Genomic DNA, 21,359 nt, shown 5'->3' with positions numbered 1-21,359 from the left:
TGGTGGTGATGATGAGGCTCTGAGCCCTTTAGAGATGAGCAACCTTCATTTAATAGACACATGCCCTCAGCAAAGTCCCATTAATGCTCTTAGCCCTGGGTTTACCACCTGACCCATGGGAACAGAGATGTCTTTTTGAGTGTTTCTTGGCTAACTCACGTGACAACATGCAAAGATGTCTTGGTTTACAGAAACACTGCCTGCACTGGGGTGTGCCTTTAGTCTGAAGGTAACTGTTACTCCATGACTAGACATCAGGTTTAATGAACACATCTTTCTACTGGGGAAAGGCTGAGAGAGAAACCTGTGGATTCCCTTATAAATCTGTCTATAAAGCATACAAGTTGAATTACCTTTGCTCTGGGTCAGGCAGTCCTCCTGAGTAAGAGATTCACAGCAGGAAAAATGTGTCATTTGGTTGTTTCTGATGCTGAAACAAACAAAAAAATTAATAAAAAAAATGTGTCATCCCAGACCCACCCTCCGGCCCCCAGTTCCACCTCGTAGTCCACTTCGAGGCCCACTTCCTCAGTAAATTGCTGTCCTTTGTCTCCCTCTTATATCTTCCCAGGATCTTCATTTCTTGGACCAATCAGAGTTGCTGTAGCTTGTCAGGGCTAATTTGCTGACCCCTCCAGCAGCTCTGTCCCCATTTCAGTGTCATTTTTTTCCATAGGGGATTTTTACTCATTTCTGTTTTAAAATGTTGGTCCTATTTGTTTTACATATGTATAGAGAAATAAAACTATACTTCTTGCTTTAAAAAAAATGTGTCATTGGGTTGTTTCTGATGCTGAAACAAAAATTAATAAATTAGTCAGGGGTATCTTAGTTAGGGTTACTATTGCTGTGATGAAACCCCATAACCAAAAGCAACTTAGGGAGTCTAAGGGTTTATTTGGCTTATACTTCCATATCATTGTTCACTGAAAGCAGGTAGGGTAGAACTCAAGCAGGACAGGAACCTAGAGGCAGAGGATGCTGCTGCTTGCTGGCTTGTTCCTCATGGCTTCCTCATCCTGCTTTCTTACAGAATGCAGAACCACAGCACAGAGATGGCAACACCCACAAATGGGAAGGGTCCTCCCCCATCAATAAGAAAATGCCCTACAGGCTTACCTACAACCCAATCTTACAGAGGCACTTTCTCAATTGAAGTTCCCTCTTCTTAGTGACTTATGTCAAGTTTTACCTGTAAAACTAGCCAGCACAAGCATTTACCTCAGTAGCAAGGAACTGGGCTATAAGGAACACAGCCTCCAGCTAGGGGGTTGCCTAAATGACAAAAACAGGTTTAGAAAAGAAACAGACTCCAGCAGGAATATGGAATGAGCACAGCTGGTGTGACAAAGCCACTCCTGACCAATAGTTTGTTTGAGCATCTGTCTCTGCAGTACAGTATAGTGATTCATAATATGCGTGGTTCCTTATCTGGAGCAGGGATGTAGGTGAACACTATTTACCTTAGCAACCTCTCTCCCTCCTCCATTACCACCTAGCCCTCAGGCGTATACACGGAACAAACCATGGAGCTCCATGGAACACAGCCGGTGAGTCAGAGTTGTTCTCTGCCCACTTCCCGATTCAAAATCCCATCTCTTGGATCTTGCTGAAATCCTTCAAAGACAGGGAGCTCACCACCCCCAGGGAAGATTGTCCACTTTGGGTCATCGCTAGATGAGAAACTCTACTTCCTCTTAACTTGAAAGCAGACCCTTTACAAGGAGCCTGTCAGTCCGAGTCCTGTCCTCCGTAGTAGTGAAAACTAAGGACAGGCTAACCTTGCATTGAGCATAGCATGCCTCCCTGTTGGTTGTCAGTCCAGAACATGTACCTCTCCCTAAGTACCATACTGCAAAATAAGTCTCTCTTATCTAAAAGGCTTTGCTCCACCCAGGGGAATTTTGCTGATTAAAAAAAAAAAAAAAAAAAAAAAAAAACCTCACTCTTTTAAAATGCTTGTAGTAGCAGGTATTACCAATTTCAATGGGACCCGACAAAGTGCATGCCCTTACTTTAGTAATTAAAACACACTGAAGTCAGCTTATAATTTTTAGTAACTCCGTGGAGGCTGAAGAGAGCTGACCAGAGAAAGATGACGTATATCCAGGCAGAAAATGGCCCGGAACCACTGGCTGCTAGTTCTGCACATTCTTCTCTGACAGCTGTCATTTTCCATTTATGAGCCTCAGGAACAGATCTTTCTAGATTCACTTCCCTGGCAGCCAAAACAACAACTCTTTATTTCAGAGAGACCCATGGTAAAAGAGTTATCTGCTGTTAACAACTAGTTATGAAACCTATTAGACATCTGCAAAACAAAACAACAACAACAAAGACTGGACACCCGTACATTTAGACTTTGCATGCAATTGTAGACAGCAGTCAGCACGTGCAGAAGACAGCTGTCTTACCCCATGGCCGCAGCAGATATCAGTAATTGATAACCGCACTTTCTCCTCTTGGTCCCAGGCTGCACACTCTTCCCACACCAGCACTCTGAGCCATAAGTGTCTGTCTCCCGGCAGTGGCGTAAGTCTACAAGCCTGCTGGGCATCCCAGGATTGAACCTCTGGCATTGCAGCGGCTCTTTGCGCTCCCTTGGGAGCTCTATCCACTTTGTGCTAGCCTTTGGGAGCTGAGATTTCCTGCAGGAAATGACAGAAGGAAATACAGCTGTAATCTCTATGAGAGGGAAGCCTGGTGAGTCATGTGTCATAGAAACCAAGCACTCAGAAGTTACACAACTCACAAATGATAAGACCAGCATTGCGACCAAGTCTACCTAACTCTAACGCCCTAAAGCAGGATGCTGCTCCCCGCCCCCTGTGGAGGTGGAGACAGCTGCAGATTTAGACATGGTGTGATGATGATAAAAAGTCCCTGCTTGTTTCCCTTAGTCTTTCCTACTCTGTGAACCCAGCAAATCATTTGCTACTGGTTCCATTTTTATAGGAGGAAATGGAGACTTAAAGAGTTAAAATCATAGAACATTGGGGTGGCAGAATGAGAACTGATATCAAGCTCTCATTCTGTATCAGTCAGTGTCCCTTCAACCATTAAAAATATCCACCAATCACTACTGCCCCCCGCATGACCTATTTCCCATGGTCCCTTTCTTATTTTTCTTCATAGCATTTGCACCAATTGATGTATTCATGATACCTGTGTGTGTGCACATGCAGATGTGCATATGCAGATGTGCATGCACGCACATGTGTGAGCACCGAGGATCACTTTGGTGGGTCCTCCTTTATTGCTATCAACTTATCTTTTGAAATAGACTTTCACTGAGACTGGTATTCAATGAGCTAGTCAATGAGCTCCAGGGATCCACCTGTCTCTACCTTCTAGTACTAGAGTTACAGATCATGTAATCATGCCTGGATTTTTCTTTTTTTTTCTTTTTTTATGTACAATGAGGATTTGAATCAAGTCCTCAGGCTTATAGGAAAAGAATAATCGTAGGTCACATGAAGGAGCCACAAACCAAAAATTAAAATAAAATAAAAATGTGGTGGCTGGGGCCTCTCATGTCTGATTAGTGGGTCAGTCTGACTCAGTTGTCTCATTGGTGTGAGAGAGTCAAATATCAAGAATACCTAGAGGTTGGGCACACAAGATGGAGGAGGTTTGTGGAATAGTGAGCCTTGCTGGTGAGCTTTCAGCACTAGAACAAAATTTGTCATAGTAGCAAGCACATTACTCACTAAGTCCTCTCTCCAGGCTCAATTCATGAAGCCAGTTTTGTATTTTTCCTACCAGAATCTCTGCATATATGAAAAGACTGCCTGCCACCTGGTTCTCAATCACTCCTGCTGACTACAGAACTGTAACAAGCTGTTTGCCTGAAACATGTACTTGCCACAATGATTCTTGGGTGTGGGATCAGGAAATATAGCCTGGACTACATCTATGACTTTGGGTGCAACTCCAGCTTTCTGTGAGCTTCTGTTTCCCCATATGTAAAATGGTCATTAGGTTAATCCACGCAGGCCGTGTTTAGAGGACTGAGAATTAAGGTGCTAGTGTGCCAGCTCCTGTAGGCAGTTATGGTTGTGTGTTGGGAAACACTTATCTGAGACACCATTTCTTCTGACCCCTCTGAGATCTCACATCACATGAAATGTGATGAAAAAAGCCTACAAGTTCAGGTCCCTCCTGCTATGATGGTAATAGACTGGCCATCTGTAAAGCTCTGTTCCTTGATACTAAGCCCGCTAGGAGGAAAAGACAGCATCACCATGGCTCACTGAGAAGTGAAAAAATAAGACACATATAAACAGATTCTATAAACACTTTATGACATCATTCTGTACAGCACTGCCAAAGAGCAGATGGCTTGTGTGGAAACATCTGTACACCAGAGAAACCCCAGAGGAAAACCAGAATGTGCTTCTGTATTCATGAGCCAGCATCATGCCAACAACTTTTCAATCACACAGCTACAACTAAGTCCAGCATGGACAGTGCCTGGAGCTCTAAGATGGACGAAGCAAGGCTTCTCACCATTGACCCTCTGTGGACATGGTAATCTCCAAACCCTTAAAAATCATAGTGTGGCTAGGTAGATCAGAGAAGGGGATGAAAAGAGGAGCCTAGGATTAGAAGATTCTGTGGGCAGGTATCTAGGTACAGGCTTGTCCTTTGTAGCTAGTTTCTTAGTTCTAGGTCAGCCCCAGCTTGTCCAGAGTCTACTGCCCCTGACGCCCTGGCATCTGTGGTCATGTCTGTATAATCTTGGAGTTCCTCATGAGAAACCTGTGGGGTTTAAGGTGATGTGTTCAATTTTTTAAAACTCTCTATAAAATGGAATCAGATATATCAGCTTGATAGAATCAAAAAGACAAATAAGTTAGGCAATATTGTCAACCTAACAAAACCAAGATTCATGTGCGAGATGGGGCTTGCAGCCTGCCGGTGGGGGCTTATCTTGCTTTGAGATAAAAGGACTCGACCGCTGTGAGTGGTAACCATTACCTATATAGGGGATCCAGATCAGGAAATCAAGTTGAACACTCCCATGAATTTGCTGCTCTCTTTTGACTGTGTACATAATGTGACCGTGTGCTTAAGTTCCTGGTGCTTTAACTCCCTCGTTATGACATAACTTGGTAGGATGCGCTAAAATAAATACTTTCTCCCTTAAGTGGCCTTTTACCAGAGGATCTTATAATAGCTACTAAAGAAAGAAACTAAGAAACACAAGTTGGTAGCTTAGAATAATGTGGCACCAGTACCTGTTCCCCAAAATCAAGTTGTACTCAAAATCAAGTTCCTACTCTACCTCCTAGGTGCTTTCTTAGTACCTAGGAGGCCCTGAGTTCCAATCCCAGAACCACAACTAAAATAGCAGTTGCTGAATTGCTTCTATTCCTCTCCTTCTAGTCTACAAGATCCACTGAAATGCAAAAACAAAGGCCTCCAGTTCATTTCTAGCCTAGAGATTGACATGAACTAAGAGCCTTTTAATTGTGTATGACATAGGTGATAATACTGGAATCTGGGAAAGAGGAGGCTATGCCTTTACCTTTCTGTCTCCTCCAAGTCTAGTCAGGGCCCACAGAGTGAGCTCTTCTGAACTTCACTGAGCATACTTGAATGTGGCCTCTTCCACTCATGAAGAAATGGAAGAGGCTTCTAATTTGGTCTCCTGAGTTAAAATGTTCTGCATACCTAGAACTTGTTGATTAACACACACAGCAGGTAATGGTGAGCTATTAACTTTCTATCACTGGGTGTGTGGTTCAATAAAACTCAGTTGCTTTGTGGAAACCACAAGGAATAAGAGCCTTGAATGAGATTTCAGGAGGTGAGTGTGGTGCCCTAGGCTCTCTGAACCCACCTTCATCTTTTGGAACAGAATCTTGTTACTGGACCTGGAGCTTCAGGGACCCAACAGTCTCTTCCCCTAGCACTGGGGTCAGAGATGATACCACCATTCCTGGATTTTACATAGGTTCTGAGGATCCAAACTCAGGTCTGTGTGCTTGTGTAGCAAACATTTTACTCACTGAGCCATCTAGCAAAGCCCTCCACATTTCCTCATCTTTATCTGAGGGCAGCAGGACCCATTCTCAACACCTCACACAAGTATTGAGGGAAAGCAAATAGTAGATATGAATTCCATTTAAAGAAAAACTAATTTGAATGAGCACTTTTCTTAGTGTTAGCTTACCCACCAGCATTTCTCTCTGCTGTTCTGTGATGTCAGTAAGAAAGAACTCTCCAGTGGCCTCTGAGCGCCCTTCTTTGATCCATCGAACTGTGTTAACCAGACTGTGCTAATAAAATCACACAAGCAACTATAGCTTCAACATCCTGTGCAAAAAAGGCCAAGTGAATTTTCATAATTGCCACATCACTTTTCTCCAGGTTCAGGAGCAAAACTCCTATCTTGTTTCTGTCCTCTACAATGCTTTGGACTCCTCTGCTGAACTCTTTTACTCTGGCTGTCAGCCGAGAAAAGAATGTGACATTTGTATCTGAGTGAGACTCAGAAGAGGTAGCCATGTAAGCCTCTCTGCCAAAATACCAGTGTGGCCTTTGACTGCAAGGAGCTGGAAATACAGCCCAGCTGTGTGCCCAAAAAAAGCAAGTATGGGTACTGGTGAGCTCAGAGTGTCCCTGTTACTTTAAGTAATGCACGCACTAAGTCTTCTACAGCTGTTCAGCATTTCTAGGTCCATCTGCTCACCACTTGAAAGCCAGGACTCAGGAGACAAGAGTGGATGAGAAGGAAATCAAGTTATTCGAGGGCTGGCACTGGGAAATGAAGGAAGATACCATCCTTAAAGCTCCATCTTGGGAATCTGCGGTACAAAGAAGGGTTTTTGTAGAAAGGAGGAGATACAGTTTTTATCCAGGGTGTGTGTCTGTGTCCTTTGACCTTGGCCTCCTGGAAGTAGCTACAAATATATTACTTCCTGCAATTTATTTTTGAGGTTGCTTTTGTTGTTTAGGTTTTTATATTTTTTGTGAATTTTTTACATAAATACAGTATATGTATCATTTCACTCCTTCTCCTCCAACTCTTCTCTTTCCCCTGTCCTACTCACTCTCAGATTAATGATCTTTTCTTTTATAATTATAATAGTTTAGTGTGTGTGTGTGTGGTGTTGCACACAAAACCTTCTGAGTCCACATTTATTTTTATATTGTCGTATGTACATATATTTATAGATGAGCACTTAGATTAAATGTGTTGCCATTATGTAGATATTGTTGAAATTCCTTGGATGCATTCTTGCTGCAACTTAAACACCATAACAGTTCACATCCTTTATAAATGTTGATGCAAAGAGTTAAAAAAAAAATGAGGACTTTCTGATGTTCTCTGAAGTCACCAGATATTTTCTTGTGTGAGTTTAGGAAAGTATCTTTAGCAGTTAGTTGTTTTCTCTTGAGACCGTGTCTCACTCTGAAGCCCAGGCTGACCTCATGCTTGAGATCCTCTCCTCTCACCCAGTGTACCGCCAAGCACAGTCCTTAACGTGGCTTTTCCTTAGGACTGAGCATGGCTGGAAGAAGAAGCCAAGTAACTCTGTCAAGGACGACTGCCAGAGGAATGTCACTGTTCCATAGCACAGAACCACTGAGCTGGATGATTAGACCAGAATAGACCTCAGAGACCACTTGGCTTGACATGATAGTGGCATGGTGACTACAAAAACTCAGAGGAAATGTCTCTAGGTTCAGTTCTTGCTGTTGTGCTCACTGTAACCTTGAACATGGCTGAACCATTCAGATGATAAAGCCTTCATCACAAAGAAGACTGATAGGCACCCAGACATGTGGGGCCTAGTGATAGGATTAAATGGGAGCACCTGTCAGACCAGCTGCACGTAACCTGCTGATTTTCCAAAGATGCTTTGTGAAGAAAGGGCTTGGACCCTTTCTTTTCTGTTTAAATGGAGCTTGTTCAAGGCCACATAGAAAATGAGGGTCAGTGTTATCGGCGTTGTGTCCAGTTATCCCCATAATATCACTCTATTTCTTCACCCAGTTATAAATAGAAGTCCTTTCAACCAGAGCCAAGAAACACACTTCCACTGAACACTCAGGCATGTCCAGCCCTCGTTTCAGGCAGCTCAAAGGCAAATCTACACCATTTTCCTTAGGGTTGGGAAGACAGTACAGAAGTGCAAACTGCTTAAAGGGCCATTTTCCCTTGAGTAAAATTCTGCCTGTGCCCCAGCAAGTTGCCTAAAGAAACAATTTAGAAAATGTGTCTTATCTCAGGAGAAATTCATCTTTTGTTTCTGTTACTCACTTGTTGGGGACCCCTGTTTTCTCCTGTGACAGTACAGGGTACAGTAGCTTTCAGATCTGTTAGTGAAAACACCCCCTCCAGCTCAGTGTCTCGCTTGGGACATTGTCCAGTCGCTGGGTGAAGAGGACACTGTATTTAAGCCTCTGGTATCTTCCTCTTGAGACAGCAACCACACAGTCAGCCAACATTAGAATCTGAAAAGGTAAGTCACGCAATCATAGGCGCATTGCTTAAGTCCATAGAATACTTTACACTTTACAAAGCACTCCGACATGTATTAGCTCATTTGGGAAAATTGCAGAGAATTTGCTAACTACAGGAAGGAATACAGAAGCAATAAAATTTATCTTTGAATCCATCACTCACAGAAAAATGTTTGTTAACCTTGTAATGTTTACCTCAACTGATTTTTCTGGTGGATTTCATGGGTTCATTTTGCTGTGTTGGGACCTTATTATATGTACCTTTTTAATTTTTTTAATGGCCTGCTTTGTTCAAGGCACATTATGCTTTCTGCCATTCCTTTTAAAGCTCACATCCATTCGGGGAAGAAATAATTGCATAGTGTGGAGTGTTCCTGGCTGGAGGTCCGAAGGGAGAGCCTTGATTTATTTTCTCCCTTGAATCAGAGCTGTGCACTGAGGGATTTCAGAAAGTGAGGCAGTGTGCCTGGAAATGTTAGCTGGGCTCCCAGTTGCCAGCCCTGAACAGGTGTTCTGTCCCTATCAGCATAGCTGCATCCCCTGGTGATGATGGTAAAGGTAATACTAACACTCAGTTGGCATCTGAGCACCTTGGAATCTCACAGGCAAGTGTGTCCTCGCATACTTGCGTGGGATTCACATGAATCACACAACACTGATACCGTGAAGCTTATAAAAGAGGTCACACATACTCCAGGACTGCTAGTCAACCCTCCCTGCCAGGAAAGCTACACCGTGCTAGTTCCAGGGGTATTTTCCTTGATGCTCACTCCCTTTCTTATTATGAGACAGTCAGTGATACCAGCAGAGGCTTGCATAGCTTACAGGGTGCTCAGGAGATCCTGGGTTTGGGGGTCCTAATTTGAATGGGGTACAGCTCTTGCTGTTAGAGTTTGTTCTGTGGGTGTTTTTTAAAATGTCTCTTTTCTGTATCAGAATCTTCACCTGAGACCAAATCTTCCCTTGAGAGTGCAGGCGCACATGAACCCAGATACGACCTGCCTAAGGGGCCTTGGGTATTTGAAGCTGCTTTCTCAGCTGTCAAGTGAGGGTCACAAGGACCTCCCAGAGTGCCCAGAAGAGGATGAGCACCTATGGCTGCTGTACCTCTGCCTGCTCCCTAAAATTCATTTGCAAATAGTGAAAATAACAGGGTTAACAATATAGACTTACTGAGGACTTTCCGTGAATATAATTAGGGGAAACAAAGAAAAATTAGAAGGCAGATCAGCGCAGTGATGGTGTTCTTCTTGCGCCTAGCAAATCGTATTCTTGCATGCAGCCTGTAGCTATTGAGGATTTTGTTATGCAGTAAGCAAAAAGCAGGGGACCATCTCGTAAGGCTGGAGGCCTTTAAATAATCGCAGTTATTGACAAGTGCTCACTGGGGTTTGGGAACAACTCTTCATGTCTAGAGAAGAAGTGGAACAGCTTCCCTGGAAGGGCCTGCAATGGTCTTGGAGAAAAGAAACATCTAGGCTGAATCTTGAAAGCTAAGTAGATGTTGCAAAAGAGCCTAGTGAGAGAGGGTTTTTACCAAGAGAGAACAATGTGATGCCCAAGGAAGTCATAGAAAGCCAGAGGGAAAATCAAGTCTAAGGAGCATTAATGGGGAGCCTGCAGAGGACTTAGGTGATGGGTAGACAGCTCTCTGTGACTGTCAAGGAGAGACCTGCAGGTCTAATCTTGCATATCAGAAGGGGTCATGTGGTTCATAGAATCATTGATGGAGTAAGAATTCCATTCTACCTTTCTGGCCTGTATTAGTTAGGTGGCCAGAAGTGTCTCAGATCACAAGATCTCAGCTGTATTCCCAGTGAGCATATGGAAATGTGTCGCTGCATCCGAGAAGTACAAGCCCGTCTGGTGAACCTATGAGCATTTGCCAAACAGGGATCAGGAGGCGAACTGTCCGTAGACTTGCCAGGCCCCATAATGAAAGCATGCTCCCCACCAAGTACTAACAGAGCATTATCTGTTCCCTGTTGTCCACAACCTGTACCTCAGTGGTCTACAAGACCACTTGTTAGAACAAGTCTGCTGAGCGAGGCTGGGTTTGCTCACAGGATGTGGGCAACTGAGGAAAATACACCTGCCACAGGCATCTGTGCTTTCACCATGCTAGCCTGAGCATTGGCTCCTGGCTGTGGTGGAGAATCGCACATTGCCTCTTGGAGTCTAGCCTCAGAGTAGGAGGTTATTGCTTTCCCTGATTCCTAACAATGAAAGCCTATCCCAAGTCCAGCCTAGATTTCAAGGATAGGGAAACAGGCTCACAGAGTTAGTAAGCACCACTGTACAGAATGAGGCCATTCCACAGAGAGGAGTGAGGAAGGGAGTAAAGCTGTCTGTGCGCGTGCTACAGCTGCTCTCTTGAGAAATAACACAATGGCATAATGTATCAGAACAAAATGGTCTTCAGTGATGGAGGGCTATACTGAGAGAAGCAGGTTAATGTGTACTCTTGTAAATTACGCTATTAGTTTTGAGATAGAAAAGAGCACTTTTTTTGAAAACCAGTCTATTTTGTTCAGACAGATTAGTAAGTCTAGCAATGTAAACTTTAATCTATATTCAAATACATCGTATTATGTGATAGATGAGGTTGAAATGACAGGATGAAAGAAAATCAGTCAGTTGTGCGACCCTTAGGGCATTATTATTTTTTTATTTTAATTTTTTGAAATTCAAACTGCATGTACTGTTTTCTCTGCCCAAAGCTGTAGTTTGCAGAGCATTCACAAATTACCTACTCAGGTAAAAATCACATGTCAACACTGATGATGTAGATCATTCCTATAACCCCAGAGATCCTTTGTCTTTCTCCAAACCACTCACCCACCTCCCAACCCCATATACTAATCTCTTTCCATCACTGTAGTTAGTGTTTGACCAGGTCATAAATATTTTTTCAAGTTCTTTGAGATTTAAGGTGTTCGTTTGTTAGACAGAGAGCATCATTTGTATGGCAGTGGTACTACAGAGTTTACCAGCAAGGAAATATAGTAGGTTGAGCACCTGTAGCCATGCAAGCTTTTAGTTCCTGGTTACCAGGTTAGACTACGCTTTTCACTAGGTAAGGTGGGAGAGGGAAATAGAATTAAAGATGCTTTTTACTAATGGCAGGCTTTCAGAAAGTTAGAAGAGTTAAAAGAGCAAGAGGTTGTCCTGACTAAATTTAGGCTTAAAAATAATAAAAGGAAAGAGTTTGTCATTCATTAATTTGCTTGGTTTTTCTCTCTTATATCTGACCCAAGGATTGAAGTATGTAGCTCCAGGAAGACAAAAGCATTAGGCCACTCAGAAGCCCTTCCCATTTGGGATTTCCTCATTCTACAAGGATCTTCTTCTGTTTACTGAAACCAAACTGTTTGACTGGCTTACCCAGGAAAAACCCTGTGTTTTGTTTGTGAGGATTTGAGTTGCTCTGCCTTTGTTAAGGAACATCACCATCTCTCTTGGCCACAAGGGAGCTCATTTCTTCTCCTGGGAAGGTACCTGTCTTTGTGATCACCTTTTAAAGTTAGAGTAAATGGCTGAGGAAATAAAATGGGAGTGCTTTCTGTTGAACTACCAACACAGAAAGGAAAGACAGTACCAGGTAGGCTTCTGGGCCCCTTGGAGCCTTGCCTCTTACCACCAAGCTGTTTTCTTCTTTTGCAGCTCCAGAAGCAGCTGTCAGAGCTGGATGAGGATGACTTGTGTTATGAGTTCCGGCGAGAGCGCTTCACTGTCCACCGAACTCACCTGTACTTCCTGCACTATGAGTTCAAGCCTTCTGCTGACAACACAGACGTCACGCTGGTTGCTCAGCTCTCCATGGACAGGTATGGCCAGTGACCACACCTACCACATAGTCCCCGCAACTGATGCTTTTTACCCTATGGAACAGCAGAGGATCAGAGGTGGTTTCCTAGGCTTGAAAACTAAAGTGCAGTTGAGAGTGATCGTCGTCCTATCGTCAGTGCTGCACAGCGGGGGAATCCTCTTTTAGTTGCTGGTGTTGCCTGAGAATACCAACGAGGATTGGCTCACGAGGAGGAAAGCCCTACAGAAGAGGCTGCACGCTGGAACCTCAGTAGCAGTCTTAGTTACTGTTCTGTTGCTGTAAAGAGACAATCAAGGCAGCTCTTTCAAAAGAAACCACTTAATTAGGGGCTTGCTTACAATTTCAGAGGATTGATCTATGATCATCATAGTAGGAAGCACGGCAGCTGGAATATAAGGATGACACTGAGAGCTTACATGCTGATCTGCAGGCAGGAAGGAAGGAGGAACACTGAGCTTAGCATGGGCTTCTGAAACCTCAAAGCCCTAGCAACACACTTTCTTAAAAAGGGCTGTACCTACTCCAACAAGGCCACACCTCCTAATCATTCTCAAACAGTGCCATTCTCTGGTGACTGAGCATTCAAATATATAATCCTATAGGTACCATTCTTACTCAGCCCGCCACAGTGGCCCAACAAAACAAGGGGCATTTTTTTCCCTCACATATGTCCTGATATAACAGTCCTTCAAGGGGTATTTCCCAGTGACATTGCTATTGGGATGGCTCTTTCTCAATTACAATCTGGTAGGCCAGGTCATCCATTGGCTAGACCTGAATGCCCTGCTGGAAATTTCTGGGTATCTGTTCACTTTTCTGTTGCCGTGATAAAACACTCTGATCAAAAGCAATTTGGGGAAGAAAAATTATTTTGCTTATGTTTTCAGGTCACAGTTCATCACTGACAAAAGTTAGGAGAGGAACTTAAGAACATAAACCATGAATAAATAAATACTCCTTATCCCTCACTGTCTTTCTGACAGACTCACACTCTGCTAACTTTCTGACACAGCCCAGGAACACCTGTCTAGAGATAGTGGACAGGCCTACTGTCTAGGCTCAACCCACAGTGGGCTGGGCCATCCCACAGCAATTACCAACCAAGATAATACCTCAAAAACAAGGACACAGACTTATCTGGTCTGAGCAATCCCTCAATCGAGAACCTCTCAGACGACTCTCTACTGTGTCACGTTGACAGCTGAAGTAAACTCGGAAGGGAGGTAGGCATTTAGAGACAATAGAGAGAAGGACCTGCGCTCGGCCCAGCTGTACCACTGCCTACATATGTGGATTTGAGTCAGGTACTTGGCCCTTTTCAGCCTCACTGAATGAGGTAGTGATACTATCAAGTCAGCTTCATTTATTATTGGTCATTTATTATTATTGGTCATTTATTATTGTTTGCCATAAAATGATGTAAAGTGCTGAAAAAGTTGATATAAGCAACTATTAGTTACCCTTGTGTATGTTTGTCTGTTCATTCTCATGCTGCCTAGGATTTATAAACTGGTAGCAGGAGAATGTGTTAGGTTTACAGTGCAGATCCATTCGCTTGTACATGTGTTATAAATGAGTAACATTGGCTAAGCCACTGCCAACAAGAGATTCACATTGGCCTGGGCCACAGTGGCCAGGCAACTCCTTCCCACATGGCCCCTTAGAGAATGCTCCAGCCCCAGTTGCATTAGCAGCAAACACTGACCACGAAGCCTGTCCCTTCGGATTGCACACATCCCAAGCCTGGCAGATAAGGGGTAACCTCTAGTGCATGGTGACAAGTACTGCCACCCAGACAGCACCTCAGAAGATGCAGCATGAGGCAATATAATGCAGCACCAAAGCCAATGCAGAAATTACTCCAACCACTTCCACTCCACCCTACACATCCAGTTAGGACACAGTATACTGAATGGTGCCTTGTGGATTGATTTTTAATTTAGGAAATAATTCAGTGTGCTTATAAAGCTTTGAGTCAGAGGTAGATCCTGGGGTAACAGCACAACGAGTTAGGGGAGGTAACCTGCAGGCTGGGTAACTCTACTCTAGAATTCCAATCAGAAAGTGTTTCACCAGCCACCACTGTGGCTTTTCTGCCCCATGAGATCCTGGCAGAGGCTAGAAATAGAAAGAGGGGGCTGAGCAGAATGGCGGTTTACTTTCCACTGCTGCAGAAGGCACTGTGACCAAAAGCCACGGGAGGGGCGGGGGGAGGAGGTCGTTTGACTTATATTTTTCCACCACAATCCATCATTCAAGAAAGTCAGGGCAGAACCTGACTGTTTGTTGGCCTGTTGTACATGTCTTGCCCAACCACCTTTTTACTACAACCCCATGGCATTACCCACGGGGGACTAAGACTTGCCCACAGGCCATTCTGATGGAGGCAGTCCCTCGGTTGGCCATCCCTTCTTCCCAGATGACTAGCTGCGTGAAAGTGACTAATAAACAGACCATCACAATAGCACATCAGGTCAGTGCCAGACTCGCTCTCTGTCATCCCTTTGAGAAAGACGTGAGAGGAGTAACTGTTGTAGGCATCATGGGGCTGCCGGCTCTCCTGCTTGCTCTCTAAACATGGAAGAGAAAGAACTAGAAATATAGAGCCTCAGCCCCAACCCAGACCCACAGAGCCCCTGTGGAGACAGGAATGCTTTCTGATAAAGTGCCCAGGTTGGCCTCAGGGTACTTATGTTTAAAAGCACCAAGCCGAGTCTGGACACTGAGAAGTAATTCCTTCTCCCTGTGACTCGGTAATCTTTGAGACACTTCACACCATTAAATCCTACATGACTTCTTATGTTTAGAAGAGTGTGCCAGCTGCCTAAGATTGAGGCCTCCAGGAGGCATCTACTCAACTCCAGGACGTCTTTCCTCTTCTGTCACTCACTTAGCCACTACCCACAGCATACATACTCGTTTGACATCTAGGCTGATTTTACACAGCTATTGCTCTCTTGGGAAACCTATTCCCGGAGGCTTTCAAAAGTGGTGATTTCCTTTGCAGGCAAATGGTGGGATCTAGAAAAGATCATTCTGAGTGAAATATCCCAGAAGGAGAAAGACAAACATGGGATATACTCACTTATATAGACCTATAAGATATGATAAACATAATGAAATCTATACACCTAAAAAAGATAATCAATTGAGCGGACATGGGGTAAGATGATCAATCCTCGTTTAGAAAGACAGATGGGATGTGCATTGAACGTATGACAGGAGTCTACTGAGCGCATCTGAAAGACTCTAACTAGCAGTGTTTTCAAAGCAAAGACTCATGACCAAACCTTTGGCAGAGTACAGGGAATCATAAGAAAGAAGGGGAGTTAGTCTGATGGGGAAAGGATAGGAGCTCCATAAGGACCAAATATATCTGGGCACAGGGTCTTTTCTGAGGCTGACATTCAACCAAGGTCCATGTATGGATATAACCTAGAACCTCCACTCAGATGTAGCCTGTGGTAGCTCAGTAACCAATTGGTTTCCCAAAGTGAGGGGAACAAGGACTATTTCTAACAGGAACTCAATGACTGGCTCTTTGGTCTCCCCACCCCCGAAGGGAGGAGCAGTCATGTTAGGCCACAGAGGAGGGCTTTGCAGCCAGTCCTGAAGATACCTGATAAAACAGGATCAAATGAATGGGGAGGAGGTCCCCCCTATCAGTGGACTTGGAAAGGGGCATGGTGGAGATGAGGGAGGGAGGGAGGGACTGGGAGGGAATGAGGGATCGGGACACGGCTGGGATACAGAGTTAATAAAATGTAACTGATAAAAAAAAAAAAAAAAGAAAGAGAAAAAAAAAGTAGTGATTTCCTTCTCTATTTCTCTGTATCTCTCTGTCTCTCTCTCCTCCTTCTTTCCTTCCTTCCTTTCTTCCTTTGTTTTTTTAAAATTGGAAACAAAGTCTCACTAAGTAGTTTTGGCTGGCCTGGAACTTGTTATGTACACCAGGATGGCCTGGAATTCACAGAGATATGACTGTCTCTGCCTCCAAAGTGCTGGGATTATGCTAACACACCTAGTCCACTATGGCTTTACAACAAAATAGAATATTGGAAAAACTTTTAAATAGCAGAAACTCATTTCCCATGGTTCTAGAGGTTTTCAAGACTGAAGTGATGGCAGATTGAGGATCTTGTGAGAGGTGGTATCTGGTTCTAAATGATTTTCTTCTCACTTGATCCTAATGTGGTATAGGGAGCAAGAGAACTTTCTGGGACCTTCTCAAAGCATACTGGGTGCTTGAGAAAGTTATTTTAATACAGATTTGTACATATAAGAAAGAGAGATGCAAAGAAGAAATGATATGTGCATGGGTGTGAGGCTTTTTCGAGGAAGAGTTACAGAAATTAATAGGTTACTAAATTATGCCCAAATATGGATACAGGATACTCAAGGGAGAATTGTTTGGGGTCTCTGTTATTAAAGTATTAGCCCTCTATACCTTTATGGCACAATCGTCTCCCAAAGCCCCTTAATCTAAGGCCATCACTGTAGGAGTTAGAATTTGAACACACAGGAGTGGTCAGTCACTCTTGCTGTTTGCTTTCAAATTCTAAAGGATTCAGAGCCATGTCCATGGGAGCTCAGTTTCTCCATTCCACAGAAGCATGAAAGAAGAACCTCAGGAATCAGGCAGAAGCAGGAGCCTCCTTCAAAACCGGCCCACAAGTTTAGTGGGACTCTGCTTCCATCAGCCTGTAATATTTCATTGGCCGTGGTTTGCAGGGGACAGAAAGCATGGGGGTATTTTACCATGATGAGCCTCTTAATCCTTCCCTGTGAAAGAAACAGCAGATCAGAGCAATAGCCACTGAAAGAATCACTGTAAGAAAAGCTCTGGAAGTCCAAGGAGAAAGCCATTGAACAGAGGCAGGTGTGCCTGTTCCCTTTTTTTTTAGAAGCATGAAAATGCATGGCAGTGATTTCTTGGTAATTGCCCCAATAAAGCAGGCACTCTGGCCAAGAGACTATTGTTTACGTGGACATTCTTGCTGAGTAGAGGAAAAAGCACTGAATGGGCTTTTGCTGTGTCTTTAGCACAGGCTTTATACACAGGCACTTTATACACAGTCTTTGAAATAGAATCTTCATGATTGATTGTCAAACCCTCTTGCTGCCTCATTCCTGCTGGAGACACCTTTTTGTTCTTTCTCTGGACTTTGTGACTCCCCCGTCTCTTCAGCTCTGTGTGGTAGCTCTGAAAAGTTTTCTGTTTTTGTTTCTGTTTGGTCTGAATTTTTGTTTCTGTTTGGTCTGAATTTTAAATTATTTTTGTTTGTTTATTTGTTTGCTTGCTTTTGGTTTTGGTTTTGTTTTTTGAGAAAGCATTTCACAGTGGAGCCCAGACTGACTTGGAACTCCCTTATGGAGAACTCCCTATGGAGGAAGCATCTCACAGTGGAGCCCAGGCTAGCCCTGAGCTTACAGCAGGTCTCTTGCCTTAGCCTCCTGAGCCAAGGCATGCCTAGCTATTAGGCTCATCTTAGACTTGCAAGCTTTCTCAGGGTGTCCTGGAGCAGAAAATGTTGAAAACTGAAGATGACACAACCCCAGGTGCCATCCATGTAGTTGAGGTTCTGTTGTGCCCTTTTTTTTTTTTCTGTTTCTTTTCTAAAAAGCTAATTTTGTTATTTTCTCACCTGCCCCAAGACCACATTAAAGTTTCTGTCCATATACATACTGGGTCAATCAGTTCACAAAGCAAAGCTAGAACTCCAGCTTTTTCAGTAGGAAGTTACACAGGAGTGCCGAGAGAATTCTGGGAGGTGGTTGGCATGCCCGAATTTGTCAATAATTATACTTACTTTGTAAGACCTGGAGTCTCACAGCTCAGGAGTTCAATCGCGCCCTTCCCAGAAACTCCCCCAGACCAAGACTCGTTGCAAAAGCAAGAGGTTTATTAACCATTGTACAACGGGGTCATCCCTGCCGGTCAGCAAAGAGTGGCACCGGGAGACAAAGGCCTTTAGGTTTTTGAAAGAAAAATTGCGGGAAATTTGAAGTTGCAGTTTTGGCAATTTAGGATTGGATGAGGAAGTTATAAAGTAAGATAATTGGTTAGTCTTAGGTGCTCAAGCTTGGCCAGTCCTGCCAAGTGTGGATGCAGCTGCAATTGAAGGTGGGGGTGGTTAGCTCATCCTTGAAGACTAGGGGCTACAGACTTTTGGCTGGAGGTCAAAAGCTACTCAGAAGAAGTCTGGGTTCGTTGCTAAGAAACACTATCTCAAGGACAAGGGTCTGGTCCTTCTTTTGCTGAGTGAAGGTCATTGCTTGCTTGCCCTTTTTTTATATCTGTCCTCACAGATAGGGTCACATTCCTTTACTCTCTGGAAAGGTACTAAGAGGCTTTAGCTTAACCTGAACCTAAAACTCAAAACTATAGGCTTTAGAAGACTTATAGGTTACAAAGTTAGTCTAACCCTTTCAACTTCTCATTTTAATGTTTGTTCGAATGTCCCTTGGGACTAAGCTTCTGGAAGTGGTCAGTGCTTTAGGAGTCTTAAGCTTTTTTGAGGCTTTGCTGAGAGAAAACACGAGTCTGAGCTGGAAAAGTTCAGCCCTTATACTATAGTCATACAGATACTCAGCCCATCCCTTTGGCAATATTTATTTTCTGTTGCTGTGATGAAATAACTGAAGCTAGGTACTTATATTAAAAAAAAAAAGAAAAAAAGAAAAAAGAAATCTCTTTACTTCACAGTGTTAGAAGCTCTAAATCCAAACTGTAGCAGCCCATTCAGACTGGTGAACTGGGTGTTTGCTAATAGGATCAGAAATGCATGTGAATGTTGGGAACCAAACGGTCTCCTTGCCTATTAAAACATGGCAAAGAAGCAGAAAGAGAAACAATTTGCATGCAGAAAAGGTATCAAAAACACCTTCCTTCTCCTCCTCCTCCTCCTCCTCCTCCTCCTCCTCCTCCTCCTCCTCCTCCTCCTCCTCCTCCTCCTCCTCCTCCTCCTCCTCCTCCTCCTCCTCCTCCCCCTCCTCCTCCTCTGCAGGGGAGTTGGTTTTTTGAGACAGAGTATCTCACTATCTTTTGTCCTGGAGCTCACTGTACACCAGGCTGGCCTTGAACTCACAGAAATCCTCCTGCCTCTGCCTGCTAACTGCTGGGATTAAAGGTGTGTTCCATTGTGTCCACCTTCACCTGTCTCCTCAATGAAAGCCACTGGACCTCAGAAGTAGGCAGGACCTCTTGTGAGACAGGAAGCCAAGGGAGTCACTTTTTTTAAATAGCCCACACTGGTGGAGAACTACATTCATCCCTTCTAAGGATGGCAATCTAGATGACTGAGCTACCTTCCGCTCAGTCTCATCTCTTAAAGGTGTCAACAGCACCACACTGAGGACCTGGATTCCAACACATAAACCTTTTGGGGGAACACCCAGCCAATCCATAGCACCTTTGAGGATGAATGTGAGACTTAGAGTGAGTTTGACTGTTTATGTCAGTTGCAAGCAGAGAAAAACAAGGTAGGTGTTCTGTGTCTGTTTTACCAGTAAGGAACTGAATCATATTTAGTTAAGAGATTTGGATTTGCAGCTGATTAACCCAAAGACATTGGAGACAGAGACTGGAAGATAGCCCTGCTGATGCTGCTTTCTTCCCCTCTCTTACAGACTACAGATGCTAGAGGCCATCTGTAAGCACTGGGAGGGACCCATCAGCCTGGCCCTCTACCTGTCGGATGCTGAAGCCCAGCAGTTCCTCCGCTACGCCCAGGGATCCGAGGTGCTCATGAGCCGCCAGAATGTGGGCTACCACATCGTGTATAAGGAGGGTCAGTTCTACCCTGTCAACCTCCTGCGCAACGTAGCTATGAAGCATATCAGCACACCCTACATGTTCTTATCTGACATTGACTTCCTGCCTATGTATGGGCTCTATGAGTACCTCAGGTAAGAAGCCCAGGGGTCCTGGCTCCTCTATCCACTCTTCAGCCTGGTAGTCACGCAGGATCTGAAGAGCTGGACCTGAAGGTCCTCAGGACCTTTGTCTAGTCTGCTGCTTACCTTTTATAGCTAGAGCAATTACAACCCAAAAAGGGCAGAGGTTGCCCCTGCTCGAAATGGATGTAAAAAGTTCTATTATCCCATGTACAGACTAGGTCCAAGTTTCCATAGTGAGATGTTAATTTGATATGGAAACATCTCTTTTACTCAAAATGTCTGCCCCTCTTCCAACTTTGCAGCACACAGGCTTCCTGGAACCATTCTCAGTTTTAAAGATCACTGCCTGCTCTTTAAAACAAACCTAAGTAATATCGACGCCTAACATGTATCGAAGCACTTAAGTATATGCCAGAAAATGATTGACAGATAAGGTCTCATTCCGTTTCCTCCATTCACAGCCCCTGACACAGGTCATAGTGTTGTCTTCATTTTAAAATAAACTCCAGAGCAAGGCTGGAAGATACTGGCCTATCTTACATAGCTGGGGAGTTCAACAGAGGACACCCAACCCCAGAATCGTATGAATCTTGGGTGTCCTTTTCCCTTCTCCCCACAGAGCAGGGCTAAAAGCAGTACATTGGTACAAGACTGGCTGGCTGCCTAGGGAACTGCATTTACTGCAGCATTGCGAGCAATGTGAACTGAGAGGAACTGTAGAATTCACACAGCCCAGAATTATACATGGGAGAAATGTAAAGTCACACAGCCCAGCAACGTCGTTAAAGGGTCTTTTTTCCAGTTGTCATTCCTCAGCGTGCACTTCTTCTGTGTCTAAGATAGTGCCTGCCAGGATCCACATACCCCTAAAGACGGTTTCTATACCTTGTCCTTTTAGGATGCACATGCCAAGCCTTAAAAGCATGTGGGGCTGCCCTTTGTTACACCATGGGGCAGTAAGGCTTGGAGAGGCACAATGGCAAGCAGAGAGATGGGAGCCACAGGACTTGAGGAGTGTCTAGTAGGCCTCAGACATTGCCTGACTGCCCTGGGGTGTCTGACTACCCCACATACATTAGATATGAACTCCTGAGACATCTCTCTCTGCCTCAGTCCTTCCCTCTCTCCCTTTCTCCATCCCTCCCTCTCTCCCCTA

The 21,359-nt window shown here is 44.1% G+C and overlaps 1 protein-coding gene across 4 annotated transcripts in view; it reads left to right on the top strand.

Annotated features, from left to right (window-relative positions):
• Large1 (LARGE xylosyl- and glucuronyltransferase 1) overlaps positions 1-21,359 on the top strand; it is a 500,017-nt gene that overhangs the window by 458,036 nt on the left and 20,622 nt on the right. For all 4 annotated transcript variants that reach the window (XM_060393169.1, XM_060393172.1, XM_060393170.1 and 1 more), the window contains 2 exons: positions 12,139-12,302; positions 19,934-20,212. In XM_060393169.1, coding sequence (XP_060249152.1) covers positions 12,139-12,302; positions 19,934-20,212 — 443 coding nt within the window. The remainder of the gene's footprint in view (positions 1-12,138; positions 12,303-19,933; positions 20,213-21,359) is intronic.

This window comes from Meriones unguiculatus, chromosome 10, assembly GCF_030254825.1.
Source record: "Meriones unguiculatus strain TT.TT164.6M chromosome 10, Bangor_MerUng_6.1, whole genome shotgun sequence".
In the NCBI taxonomy this organism is placed as follows: Eukaryota; Metazoa; Chordata; class Mammalia; order Rodentia; family Muridae; genus Meriones; species Meriones unguiculatus.
This window is presented reverse-complemented; position numbering and strand designations above follow the sequence as displayed.